General features: G+C 44.7%; 1 protein-coding gene across 1 annotated transcript in view; it reads left to right on the top strand.

The window, feature by feature from the left end:
• Positions 1-8,961, top strand: part of RRP7A (ribosomal RNA processing 7 homolog A) — a 32,393-nt gene extending 23,432 nt beyond the window's left edge. Inside the window, exons 6-7 of the mRNA XM_086958791.1 lie at positions 2,820-3,018; positions 8,767-8,961. Coding sequence (XP_086814917.1) covers positions 2,820-3,018; positions 8,767-8,852 — 285 coding nt within the window. The 3' untranslated portion in view covers positions 8,853-8,961. The remainder of the gene's footprint in view (positions 1-2,819; positions 3,019-8,766) is intronic.
• Positions 8,962-15,004: the final 6,043 nt, after the last annotated feature.

Here is a 15,004-nt window from a genome sequence, read left to right as displayed (position 1 = left end):
TGCAGGGTGAGAGGTGTGCCCATGTGGATCCAGAGTGAGCAGCATGCTTTAGAGAGTTCTGAGTGTAGCACATTGAAGCCAGACCTATTGGCATTTCCATTGCTTGTTATGTATGGCTATTCCTTATGTGATCAACAGAAAAATAGCTTTTTGAAGTACTACTGAGAGTGGGAATTAAACTCCGCCCACATGTTGGTTCGCTACAGTACAGAATTTGATTTGGCCGAAGTTGTGTGCTTCCACTGAAAGAGTGCTGGTGTTGCACTTTTTACTTGTGGGAAGGTTTATACTGTCAGGAAGTCTCTGACAATTTGAGGAACACGCAACTTGCTTGAAAAACTGGTTAATGGACGCGTGAATTAGGTCTGCTCAGTCATCTACACCATTTAGTGACTTCGGAATACCTTTTAGTATCAAACGGAATCAAGACTTTGATGATTTCATGAATGCATCTAGTTTCTAAAGAACGACTGAGTAGAAGGCACAAAGAGGACCTTTGGATTTGTACCAGGAATATGGTGTGTTCCATAATGAACATCTCTTATTAGACACTATTTAGAGTGCCCTGAAGATGCCCTTGTTATTTGGCGAAACACGTAGGCTGCGCCGGTATGTCTAACAAAGAAGAATACGAATAAAGAATGTTCCTGCTTACACCAGAAGCTGTGGAATTGAAATTTTAGAAATTCGAATTTCTTAATTTTTGTGACTCTATTGCTCCCATTGTGTACATTTGTAATGTTATGACTGTATTCCTCATGACTGCCCTATGGAAAAGTTTACCCCGAGTACAGTAGCTCTAAGTTGATTATGGTGAGAAGCCAGTGATAAAGTTAAAAGCTTGACTGGTTCACTGGAAAGGTTATGTCCGAAGATGTGAGTTTATTATGGAGATATGACAAAGGCAGTAGGCTTGGCTTGTTTATTGTGAAGAGCATTTGTTAAAGCCAGTAGGCCTTTAACAGTGGATTGTTGTCACACTAGTTGCTGGCTGTAGACTGGCATTTGTACATGTAATCTCACAGTAGGTAAGGTCTTTGATGGTCACCCAGTCTGACAAACCCCGAGGGTAGAAGTTGTTTACTGTGATGATTCTTGTTGGACCCCTTTGAAAGTGTTTTGACAACTGCAATGTTGTATATGTTTGTAATTGTATAATGTTAAGCATGATGGTTGCTAGTTTATGCACACTTCAGTAGTCCTGCGTTGGTTGTGCTATCAAACCAATTGTAAAGGCTGTAGGCTTTATTGATTCATTTGGAAAAGTTATGTTCATTTCCAGAGGTTTGATCTATTTATTATGAAAAATTAATGTGAAGCCAGTAGGTCTGGCTTACTTATTGTGAAAAGCATGTGTTAATAGCAAAAGGTCTATTGTTATTACACTGTGCTAAAGCCTGTCAGTGGGTAATCTGTCGCGTGGAATCTCACAGCTGTTGGCAGCCCACTCTGACAAACCGCAAGGATAGATTTGCACTACGATAATCCTTACTACTTATGTTAGCAGGGATAATAAATTACTTCGTACATATTTTTTTATTTTATTGGTGTATCCCTGGTTGCCTTGTAGGAAAATGTATGCTCAGTACAGCAAGTCTGAGTTGCTGATGGTGTCAAGCCATAATAAAGGCTATGGACCTGATTGGTTCATTGGCATAGTTATTTCAGATGCCATGGGTCGAATCTGTTAATTATGAAAAATCACAGTAAAGGCAGCTGGCTCAATGTATTTATTATGAAACGCATATGTTTAAGCTAGTTGGCCTTTAAGAGCGAATTGATTTTATGGTGTGTTAAAGCCTGATGACTTGTAAGTTACATGAATCCCCACGATTCCATTTGAAGGCAAGGGTTTTTGTGTGGATTACTCCCTTCAAAATATTCTACAAATCCATGGGATAGATTTGCACTGTAATCATTCTTGTTAGAATCTATTAGGAAGGCCAGACAGGCATAGTTGTCTGCCAGGATCCTAAGATAAAAAATATTGAATATATATCTGTGTTGTATATGTGTGGGGATTGATATAGATATATAGCTATAGATCTAAATATAGTGCAGGACACCCTTTCCTGCAATTGGTCTGTATGAGCTGAAGACCTGGCTGTTCGAGCAGTAGCGGCCCCCCCCCCCCCCCCCGCCCCAGTGCCTTGAGACCCTACGGGTATGTAGCGCACTTTATAAGTGTCACTGATTGATTGATTGTCATTTACACTCTGCTTTGATTTGTGATACTGTAAAACATAAGGGTAATATGGGTTTGCCTACTTCAGCCATTCGCTCTCTTACCCTGCGAGTGACATTTGTCTGATTACGTGCACATCCAGCTGAAAATGAATGTGCTTCAGTGCCCGGGCTGGTGTTTCCTTACGTAGGTCCCATTTAACGTCTTTCCTTCTGTTTTTATTTAATTTTATAGCGCTTACTACATCTCACTAGACCGTGCTAATGGGGCACTTGCTTGATGCTCATTTCAGCTGCAGTGCATCTCATCTCGCGCTGCCACTGCTTCTAAACCAGGTGACCATAATGGAATGGAACGTCCATAGTGAATCATTGTTTTACTATTCCAAGATGGACAACACATTGGTCCTAAATGTCATAGCCATGCTTGACCTTTAAAACAACAATACACTACGTACAATACCATTGCACAATTGCCATTCACTGCAATCTTTAATTTTCTTTTTTATTGTGCCTGCAGTGTTAGGGTGGCTGCACACTTTCTGCTCTGAGAGATGTGCAGAAGCTGACAACTCTAGTGAGTGCCCTGAAAACAGTCCCTAAACTTGTGCCTTTCTCGTTTTTCATGCCCACAGGAGGAGGCTAAAGCTGAGGAGGAGGAAGGTGTACCAGACGAGGATGGCTGGGTTAAGGTGACACGGAAAGGGCGAAGGCCAGGCATCCCACGCACGGAGGCAGCCAACTTAAAAGTGCTGGAGCGTGAGAAACGGCGCAGAGCGCAGAAGGAACTGCTTAATTTCTATGCGTGGCAACACCGTGAGAACAAACGAGAACGTGAGTTGCACAGTACTTCTCTTTTCTATTACACGGTGTTTAGAAACTCCCCATCCAGCTAATGATACCTCCAGATACTTTGCTTCCCTTACTTGATGCTCCCGCTCCTCCTCCAGATGCTTTCTCCTTTTTTTCAGATGATCATCTGCCTCCTACATGCTTACCTTCCTTTGCCATCTCCTCACCACATCTCACACCTGCTGCTGTTCTAATTATATGCACCCACTCCCTTTGTCGGAATTTCTCCTTCAACCTATCTTTTTTTCCAAATCCACTTCCTTTTATAGTGCCTCCCCCTCCTTTTTAATCTTTTTACACTCCTCCTAGTACAATGTACACCTACAGCCTGTATAAAATTAAACAATTACCTTGTAATAAATTTACTACCTGAATCGTATGTTTGTTTCTTGCAGCAGAATCCATAATAACGTGCTCCTTTTCCAAAGGTGTATCCTCAGAAGGCCTTTGTTCTTCAGAAAAAGCGCACTAGGCGTTTGCAACCAGATAGGGTCCAATTTATGCCACTTTCGCGCCTATTTTGTAGTGGTAGGACTTCATGTGAATTAGTGTGCAAGAAACCATGTTGGTAGAAGTGAAACCCTATGGTTTCCCCTATGCTCGACCCTAGATCAATTCTTTCTTGCTGCTGGACTGATGTCTAATTTCTCATAGGAAGATCACTTGTGACCAGACATCAAGTTATTTGTATCCATACAGTCAGATTTATTGACTGGGGAGTATTGGGGTAGAGGGTTGGCGGAGGTACGCAAGTCTAGACCGCCTTGGGAGCTTGGAGTGAGAGGTTCACCGACTGTCCCACCACTCGAGGTTTTCCAGCATGTTCTTACACTAGTGGTTCTGCCTTTTTATGATGATGAGCAGCAGATAAGGTTTAATATGCATGTGTGTTAGCTGCATGAACTTCCCTGTATTTTCAACCAGAAATGTCACCTAGGAAGTCATCGACGATCCAGGCTGCGAAACGAAGGCATTTTGGTTTGTTCATGTGACAAACAAAAGAACACAAGCAACATTCATCACAGAAAAGACAGCAAGAGTATTTTGTTATTGTGGTAAATGCAAAAGACATGGCATTGGTTGTTCAGGCAGAATTCTTTGCTCAAGAGTGACAGAGGCACAGCTATTTGAGGTGATATTTCAAATGTTTTAGATGTCGAAAGAGCAGGGAAAGGTGACAACTGGAAGCAAAGGGGATTTTCTGATTTTTTTCATGAGCATAATGCAACTAGAAGAATACTTTTTTCCCATTGTTCCTAAAACGAGTCTCTAAACCGTTCCCAATAGATGATGTTGAAGACATCTTTTCCATAAGGTTGTTATCTATACAAATTACCTCTGTAGGAGTAGTTGGGCCTTCCCTTTCACTGCATATCCAGCATGGAGCGGTGGTTTAACGGTACAAATTATTTAGCCTTCATAAACTTTTGTTGGAAGGCACCCTGCTAGTAGTCTCTTCCTTGTTAGGTGGTTGCAAAACCCAAAGTGTGATTTGGGCGAATTGGAGCCTGTCCTGGTCTGTGACTTTAAAACTTTCATGGAATGCAAAAGCTATATCTGATAGAGACATCAAGCTGCAGATTCCTTAACAATATCCTCCAGATACCAGCCTTGATCCGGAGATTTTTCAGCAGTACCTCTGGCGCCAGGGGACGGCGTTGTATGGCTCCGCTCTGACGTCGTCCATGGATATGACGTCAGTGGAGCCATGTAAGTGCCTCTCGGCGCGGATTCAGAAGAAGCGGTTCCTCTAGCCTGTTTTTTGTTTTTGGCCTCACTGGGTCATTTTCGCATCTGGCAACAGTGTGTCAATGCCTTTGGGCTTTAAATCGCGTGGTTCCTGTATACGGCAGATGTCTGCTACGGATCCGCATGCGATTTGTATGTGGTGCTTTGGCGAGCACCATGACTGCAGGAACGTAACATGAAATTGTTGTCTGCCCGGATGTCCGTTACAGAGTCCAGGTGCCGTGGGTCTCTCTCTCCAGCTGGGGCTCCGGTTTGGGACAGGTCGCGGAGGACGTTGCTCGCCTTCCTCTGGTAAGCAGAAGAGGAGGTCACGGAGACCGTCTGCCTCACGTAGTCGTGACGTCGTGCCAGTCGTTTCCGGTCTTTATCGGACACGGTCCCTCAGCAGCCGACACCCACCTACCCACCATTTCCTGGTGTTGGGGTGACTAGGACCCAGATGGATGCCTATTACCGGGCTTTGCGGGCCATATTTTGTCCGAACCTGCTCTCTGGCGCGCCTTTAGGTCCCACAGAGGTGGTAGGGGCTCAGATTAGACGTTCGCTGGCGGGTTCGCCCTCTGCGCCAATCGTGTGCCCTGACTCGGGCTCAGGAGTCACGGTGACGTCTGGAGTCGGCCCGTGGGGCTTCCGATTCAAACGTCAGGCCACAGTCCACCTCCAGTGTCGACTGACAGTCCAGTGGGGCTCCCTGGAATGACGCCTGCTGCAGTTGCAGCAGGGGACTTGTCTCAGAGTCGACGCCGTCCCACACCGCAGTCTCCCATCACGGTAGATGCCGAGTCGTCACCGCCCCCATGCCGATCGATGGAGCCTCCTCTGACGCTTGTCGATATAGTGCCGTCTCGATGTCATTCGATGCCAGAGATTTCCTTTACTACTCTTTTTCAAATGGATGATGAGGCCCCTGCAGGTTCACCCCAACCCTGCATTGCATAAGCGTTGTTCGGAACATGTTGATGAGGAGCAATTGCAGGTCCTTGGACATCCTCAGACTGAAGGGCCTTTGATTTTTGGGGGACGTGTTAGCCTGCAACCGTTCCCGAACTATGATTTGCTGTTGCCTCCTAGAATGGCGGCGAAGGCTGGTGCTGCGTTTGCAACAGTTTGCACAGCTGCTAACATTTTACAGTTACAGCCTCCTAGCACTCTGCCCTTCGATCCCGTGTTGGATTGGCACCACCAGGGCAACGCGTATGTCGAGCCCTTCCTACCTTTTGGTGAGTCGTTTTATGACATCCTTCTAGGGACCTGGGCGAGGCCCTACCTGGGGGACCCGGTGGAACGTGCTATTGCACATAGTCACCGCCTCGCTCCAGATGATCCAGTATGTTTGTCCTTACACCCTAGGGCTCAAGGGCTAGTTGTCCTTACAGCCTCAGCTTTGAGGCCCTTGTCCTCTCTGATGCATCCACCCACTAGGAAATCTTGTTGGTTGGAGACATGTGGTCGGCAAATGTTAGTGTCCACGAGCTCAGCCCTCCGGTCCTTGAACACATCCTGCATGTTTGCACAGGCTACTTTCACCCTCTGGGACTTTCGGAAGGCCCTCGGGCTGACCTGACTCGGATAATTCAGGATGGTTGTGAGCTGGCAAAATTTTCAATTAGATCAGCCATGGACACCACTGATTCTGTGGGTCGGGCGATGGCCAGGTCAGTTGCTCTGCATCTCCATGCTTGGTTGCGTGATTTCAGTTTTCCTGAAAATGTTCAGTACCGTCTGCTGGGCTTGCCCTGTGATGGGACGCATCTTTTTGACAGTCATGCAGACTCATCGGTTCAACGTCTCATGTTTGGTTTTTAGTGAGTGGCATTCTTTCTAGTCCCTTGTTGCGGACTTCTTGTTTCATTTTGCATTGGTTGCATAATGCCACTACTTTTCTCTGGTGTCAGTCTCTGGGTTCAATCTTTTATTTCCCAGACGGACTGTACAGCTACGCAGCTGTTTCTGTCATTTACAAGTCCTTTTTTATAAGAGCTTGTCTCGAGGCGTTTCCTTGCATTTTAGAGGGATGCAACATACCCTAGGTGGGGTATTCGTTGGTTATTGTATAGTCATTCTAACTTGCCACACGAGATGTCTTCCTGAGTGGTGAGTACAAGGCTCCAGGAAATGTTCTGCCTGGGTGGTTCAGGTCCATACTGAGGATCCAGCGAGGTCCTCTTAGGATTGTTATCTATCTCCTATCTGGGGAGTTTTTCTCTAGTTCATACTGTAGACTTATAGCAATATGTTTTTTGCATCTTCATACTCCACCTGCTGTTGTAGGTTTTCTCCTCTGGACAAGTCCACAAGAGTAGCATAGCTCTCTTCGGGGGCTTACATGTTCGTACTTTACGATTGGTTTTTAGTTTCCTCCTGCCTCTGAGTATGCAGACCTCTCCAGAATATTGTTGGGTTTGTGTCACGCTTGGCTCATCCCAGCGTGTTCTTGTATGCCACTTTTCTTGCCTTGGCTGTCTTTTCAAGTGTTTTGCTGTGTTTCTGACATTTTGCCTATGTTAGGCGTCTTTGTCGTCAGCTCTTGTCTGTCTCTTGTGAACGTGTAGTTTTGTTCCACTTCAGAGGCAGTTTCTTTTCCGTATCCAGTTCTGGCATGGTATGTTACCTGACACTGGGCACGTTCACTGGTACTGGGTACCTGCTGGTCCAACTTGCGCCACAGCGTTGGTTGTGTTGGATTCTGGTGGTATTGTCGACTCTTTACCCTTTGGTGCTAGGAAGTGCTTCTGTCCTGGGTCTTCCCTCTGGTTTCCTCCTTGTCTGCAGTGGGCTCTGCGCCAGACGTGTTGTTTGTGCACATTGTCTTGGGCCTCGCTCTTCATATGCACTTCCCAAGCAGGGGCTCAGGTCGCTCTGCTCTTTGCTTCTTCGCTGCTTTTTGTCCTTCATACATCTGTATACAGTTATATGTAGGTGTGTATGTATGTGTATGTGTATGTATGTATGTATATATATATATATATATATATATATATATATATATATATATATATATATATATAATATGCTTATATATACATGTGTATCAGATTTACTGTGTTTTGACATATGTTATGTCCTATTATGGTTCACTTTGGTACCTATTGTGAGGGCTACTGTACTCGTCTGGGGCATGCTCTTCGAGTATCAATTGCCTTTAACTTTTTCAACAAAAAAAAGGAAGGGGTAATAATATATGGATATATAAATATAATGGTGTATATACATTCTATGTTTTTTCCTCGTTGCAGTATCTTGTGTATCACTCTCTCTTCTGTGTATGGTTGGTCAGTATGACTACCTGATGATACCTTCTGTGTTTTTTTTTGCCGACTTTAGTCGGAGTATCTACCAGAAAAAGCTTTACCAAAAGTAAATAACTTGTTCTTCATGGTCCTTTTCAGTTAGAATAAATGCTACTTCCAGGTCATTCTTGCAAAAAACATGGCTTCCCCTGCTGTGCGGTTTTGTGTATTCCCAAAATGTGAGTAGAGGGTAGTATATTTCCTACTAAATTGATCTGCACTCAGTAAGTGAGTTCCTGGAGGAAAGTAATATCCCGATCTTGCTGTCGAAGAGAACTCCAGACTCAGATTTGTTTATTGGGAAACTTTATGTCCCTTACATTTAAAGAGCTATTGCTGCCCTTTAATAAGTACCTCTCTTGCTTCTCTGTAATGATGGCTCTCTTGCAGCCCTCTAATTAACGCTGCTCAACACCCTTCTCTTGCTGCCTATCAGTGCCTTTCATATTCTGATGAGGACCTCTTGTGCTCTTGTGCCTCCCGAGGTGCTCCTCTTGTGCTGCTCCCCAACATGCACACCATGTGCTGTTCTCTGCCAACAGCATAGTCTCTGGCTTGTCTGGTGCCAATTAAGTAATCCTTTAATTTTTGTAAAAAGGTTTATGAAAGCAACTGATGCTCGGGCTTCAATTTCTTGTGTAGCCTGCGCTTTCCGAACATGAACTAATATTCTCTTCTTCTCCGTCTCTAGATCTGGCTCAGCTGCGAAGGAAGTTTGAGGAAGACAAGGAGAAGATCGCCATAATGCGGGCTCAGAGGAAGTTCCGGCCTTTCTGAGCTGCTGTGCAGCCATGAACAATGGGTTGAAGGGGCTTTGGGACTTTACATGGGCGAGAAGTAGTAAACTGCCAATAAATACTTTTCCAACAAAACAAAAAAAAAATAATTTTAAAAAAGTTAACTTTTCTCAGATCTCTTGGATGGATTGTTACCACGACTGCACTTCACACACAGCCCCTTTAAGTTCACCCTCCTGGTACCGTTGCCCACTTATCTACACCAGGTGGCTTTCTGTTCTCTTTCTTGTTTTTGCTGCTAGGGAGGCTGTACCATATAGTCGCTGATCACACTTAGATTTCTGTAACACTGACCAGGCACTGCCAGAAGAAGTGCACATTGTGTGGGCTGTACCAGGCACTGCTGAAGAAATATGGCATAAGACGTGGTAGCACCAACCTGGTAGCACGGCAGCACTAACTGGATACTGCTCAAGGAACCACACTCTGTTGAGGTCCTCGAGCACATATGAGCAAACTGATCGAGGAAGCTTGTGCTGTAGTCTATGGTTACAGCTGAGTGAGCCTACTCCACTCTTGCTAGGAATGTTCCATTGGGCTTCAGTAGTGCTTGAAAAGTGTGCTAGGATCCAGTCATGCAGATTCCATCCCCTCTGCCCCAAGGCTCAAGAGCAAACTCCTTTCTGAATTTGGGATTGGAGGCAGCACCTGTCATTTTAGCCACAAATTTTGCTGTTCATTGTTTTTAGGTTTGGCCTGACATCACAGCTGTCAGTCACCTTTTTTGTTTTTAAATCTACTTTTATTGCCGGGTACAAGGCATAGTGCAATGCAACAATTACATGCCGGAGTAGAAGTACAGTTTGCTTTTAAAACGGTCACAAAGCCAGAGTACTGGCACCCATACGTTGTAGTGTCATTTATTTAATGGGGAGATGAAGATAAGTCCAGGCAACCTATCAACCACAGAAGGACTAGACCCCAGCCTCTGCCCCCCGGAAACGCACCGATACGTTTTCAAACATGGCAATCTAGGACATTGGTATCTTAAGTTCAGGTCCATGATGTTTGGACTTCGATAGCCATGTATTTTGCTGTTCCTTGTGTTTAGGTTTGGCTTAACAGCACAGTTGTCGCAAACCTTTTTTTTAAATTATTAAAAAAATAAAAAAACAATGTTTGTTGCCGGGTACAAAGCATAGCGCAGTGAAACAATTTACAAGCCGAGTATATAAGTTCATTTGGCATTTTAAACAGGCACAAAAACTGAAATCTGGTTTAGGGATGTATTCTAGATCGCAGAGGGCCTGGGTCATAAGCCAGAATATTGGTGCACATACGTTGTATTGTCATTAATTGGGGAGACCAAAATGAGTCCGGACAATCAACCAGAGAAGGACTAGACCTCACCCACCAATACAGCATTTTCAAACTTAGCATCTAAGTTCAGGTCCATGTTGTTGGAGGGGGTCTTTTGTTCTCGTATTTTCGCTAACACTCCGAACTCCTTGGTGAAAAACTTCCCTGTTAGCACTGTTACCCATCTATAATTTTGTGTGTTAGTCAATATGAATTTAAGGGTGGACTGGTATTACTGGATATTAAAGCCTGCAGACAAGTATTTTGTTACATAAAAAGCCACGTATTACTGTAGTAGGTAAGGGTTTTGGTGTTGGTTACCCCCTTTAACAACTGGCGATAAAAGACTGGCACTGTGATAATTATTTTTAGGTTCTGTTGAGAGAGATTATTTTGCTTTGCCAACTGGGTTTTGGATGTATTTGTAATTTTATGTCTCAATGCCTAATGGTTGCAGTTGTGGGAAAGCTTACACTTCATACAGTAGGCATGAGTTGGTAATGGGCACAATCCACAGATTGTCTATCAGGCTATAGGCGTGATTTGTTTACTGGGAAAAGTTATGTCCAATGTTGTAGGTTTGATTTGTTTAGTAAGAAAAGTTATGACCAAGGTAGTAGGCCAACCTTATTTATTGTGAAAATTGTTTGTTGAAGCCAACATGCATCCAATTGAGGATTGTTATCTCTGTTACAAGTCGTAGGCAAGTATTTTATTGGGGGGAGGGGATGAAGGGTGCGGGTGAAGGTTGTCAGCTTAAGCACACTTCAGTATGCCTGTGTTGTTATGGTATCAAGCTAACGGTAAAGTCTTGTAGGGCTTATTGGTTCATTTAGAGAGTTTCTGTCCGATTCCATAGGTTTTAGTGGTTTATTATGAAAAGGTGTGAAAAAAGCCAGTATGCCTGACCTTAATGTGAAAATCGTGTGCTACAGGCAAAAGGAATTTAAGGTAGATTACTACACTGCAAAAGCCTGTAAGCAGGTATTTTGTTACATTAAATTTTGTAGATTACCATTGTACGCCAGGGTTTTGGTGTTGATGACTCACTTAGACTGGGGCGATAGAATATTTGCACTGTATTAGTTTATATTTTTTTGCCCACTGTCTTATTGTACATATTAGTATTTTTAGGTTTCGCCTATTATTATTCGCTTGCGAATGTAATAGGCGAAAATTCAAGGGCTCGATCCACTCGTCAAACCACTGCGGTTTCTTCACAGTGCATGTGAGTCACGTGACCACAAAAGCGGGTCACGTGACCACACAAGCACGTGCATCTGCCACACTTCTCCTCTCCTCCCCTCGCATTCCCGCGCCCCCCCCACCAGGCTCTCCCGCCCCCATCCGGCTTCCATCCATGCATCTGCCTGCCACACTTCTCCCCTCGCTCGCATTCCCGCCCCCCCACCAGGCTCTCCCGCCCCCATCCGGCTTCCCTTGTTTACAGATACTACACATCGGCAACAGCCCGCGATTTGCTCACTGTACATAATTTGTTATTAGACATCTTCCGGAGACGCTTGTTCGTATCGCCACGCAAGTACATTCATCTTGGGTTTTACTGGCACTCACCTTGTTACTGTATTTTCCTAGTTGTGATAAATGAAAGGCACGCACGCTCACCAAGTACGTAAATTTAGCCCATGTTTTCGCAGCCCTGACAGGTTTGCTCTTTCACAGTTTAGGAATGTGGCAGTCGAGCTCCAAGCAAAACTCTTGAGGCCAGCCGATGATTTTCAATTAAATAAACTTATAACATTACCTTACGGGCGTGATGACTGAACGCATATTTAGGATGCGGCGCTCGTTGTCTCAAAGTCAATCTTCGCAGTTATGTTTTAATTATTGTGACTAACTCTTCCAATTCATGCTTCAGTCACTTTTTGTGATCCTGGGCAGATAACTCATTGTGCCAATAGTGGCTGCAGAAAGGTCGAGCTGGGGGACCTTTAAATTGGTTAATACATTAACACCAGTTATTTACAGCGCTTGGTAATGGCAGATCAGTGCTATAACGCGCAGTTTAAAACCAGACCGCAAACTTTATTAAAACGTATATAAAGTACATCCATAATCGTTCTCTTTGCCACAAAACATGCCGACGCTGATTGCCCTATATTATCTTATCAGTTACTACCTGCCTTTGATCCCTTCAGAAACCGCACATCCAGGCTAGACATGCGGTTTCCGAAGGGATCGAACGCGGTTAGTAACTGCAGGGGTTGCGGTCTCAATCGGAACAGGATACCCACGTGTAGTAGATCACGTGTTCCATATTATATATCATCTAATCTACATGCTGGCGGATCTCAGTGGTGTGCAGAAGATCACACAAGTGGCTCCAGACCCCTGCTTTCCATTGCTGCTGTTTCACTGCACGCGCACCAGTCCGAGGGGACTCTGCTCTCAAAGAAGAATATTGTCAAAAAGTGCCAAATTGTTTGTTTTCACGCGGCCACTGTTGAACTCAAAGGTTTTATAGAGACAGTGAGATTGGACGGCGCTTCCAGATAGTTCCATCGACTGTTTAAGTGCCCGGCATTTTGCATCGTACTGCAGTTTCGATCGTCTAAGTAAAACGTCAAAAAACACTGATATGATTTATAAAATTGGAGGCAATGGAATTGATGACCTCTCAGATTTGGGGATGTCATAATATGCATTTTAGCCCTCTGTTTTTTCGATGCCTTCTTTTACGGTCAAAAACAGGTTTTCTTTTTGCGTTTTAGAGACAAAAAACCCCCACAATCGAGAGATTTCAACCTCCTGCAGGGGTGCGTTCATGGGTATCTATCTAGAAGGGCAAAGCAGAGAACTTTATATTCTGTTTTTGAAAGAAGCCCCCCCCCCTCCAAATTGAGTCTTCTAATCCATGCTCCCTCTACCTGTCCTGGTCTCACCGTGTGATCTTGGCAAACTGCTTTTTTCACGGCATCGGCTCCCCTTCCTGACAAAAATAGAAGCGGTTAGAAGGCTTGAGGGCTTAACCTTATTTGTAACATATTTGATAATACCGAAGAGGTGGATGATCTAAGTGTTTGTTTCTGACACCTGCCGGCCAAGAGTTCCAATAAGGGCCACCTCAGCCTTTCATCTTTCCAAGTCGTCACACTGGAGCACCATTACCTACGTGTCAACCAGACGCTTGCAAATTACAGCGCTTAGAATTGGTATAGCTCCTTCTTTAAAATATTTATTGGCAACAAAAATCGAGCTATTCATGACCATCGAGGTTTGGGAAATCAAATCGAGTATTTTTGAAAATAAAAAATAGAAAAATCACTTATCCAGCCGATGCCCTAATTTGGCGTTACACGAGGGAAGATGGCCACTTGAGCTCAAATGTTGGCGGCAGACAGCTCACAGAAAAGTGCTGACAGTCAATGAGTTTTTTGGTATGTGCTTCCGCCGGTCTCTTTCCCCCCCCCCCCCCCCCCCCCTCCTTTAAATAACGCGACGTGTTTTATACACACTTTACACGCTTCTACAATTTTGGGTGAATCTGAATTGAAGACTGCAAGTTGTAAAGTAGGCCCACATACTTGTACATAATGCACACAGGCACTGTAGTAGGAGGGTGCAGGCGCACGTGCGCTCGGCCCCTTTTATTAGCAGGGTCACAGTTACAGCACAAGGCTGAACACTAGTACGTGTCCCACGTAGAGTCACAGCCCTGCGCCCTGAGTGTTGGCCTGGTGCTCATCGACTGGGCCTGGTACTTTCCGGTACTGAGCACCTGCACTTCTTTCATCTGAAGGGGCGAGTACCTGCACTTGTTAGTGCTGCTGCAATACATTACAATAGATGAGCACCGGCGCAAACAGACACTCTAATGTTTCAATTTAAAGCACTACCAGTTACGGGTGGTTTTTAGGTTTCGCCTATTATCATTCGCTTGCGAATGTAATAGGCGAGAATTCAAGTGCTCCATCGACTCGTCAAACCACTGCGGTTTTTTCACAGTGCATGTGAGTCACGTGACCACACAAGCACGCACATCTCCCTAATCCGCCTGCCACACTTCTCCTCCCCTCGCTCGCATTCCCGCCCCCCCACCAGGCTCTCCCGCCCCCATCCGGCTTCCCTCCCTGTATCTCCCTAATCCGCCTGCCACACTTCTCCTCCCCTCGCTCGCATTCCTGCCCCCCCACCAGGCTCTCCCGCCCCCATCCAGCTTCCCTCCGGCCATTTGCCACCATTGCCGACAAATGAGACAGAATGGAGAAATACAGGGAGAGGCTCCTAAAGTTTTCACATAATTACTTCATTCCTCTGAAGCACATACCAAGTTTTAATGATAATGGAACTCTGGAATTCCTAAAGGGACAGACCCCAGACAAAATTCCCTACGTGTTGGCTGGCACTGGAATATTCTTCACAACAAGGATCCCCACACCTTGAATACAGGCAGTATGAAAACGCTGATGAAACGCAACTTCTAAATCAGTAAGAAGCTTGCAAGCCGATGTCAATGACGCAAACAGAAAAATAAGGCTGACCTACTAAAACCGGAGTACAAAAGCATTTATTTATGTATGCATTTTTATATAGCGCGAACTTTATATTGCATCACGCCTTATGGAACATTGATACCTATGCAGCCTATCTTTCATGCTTATAGGCGCTACAGATGTCGACATGTAAGGAATTTAAATAATTCATGCATAAAAACAGGCAGGGCAACCTCCCAGACACGAGTATTTAGTAACAACAAAACAACACACTGAGGGAGGCAAACATACGATAGGATACGAGAAGACGATGTCAAATTATGTAGGTCAGAAAGGGAGCGTTAACAAGCACGAAGACCCGCTTCCTTCCACGCAAAAA

This window comes from Lissotriton vulgaris, chromosome 1_1, assembly GCF_964263255.1.
Source record: "Lissotriton vulgaris chromosome 1_1, aLisVul1.2, whole genome shotgun sequence".
NCBI lineage: Eukaryota > Metazoa > Chordata > Amphibia > Caudata > Salamandridae > Lissotriton > Lissotriton vulgaris.
Note: the sequence above shows the minus strand (reverse complement) of the source record. Positions and strands in the feature narration are given on the sequence as shown.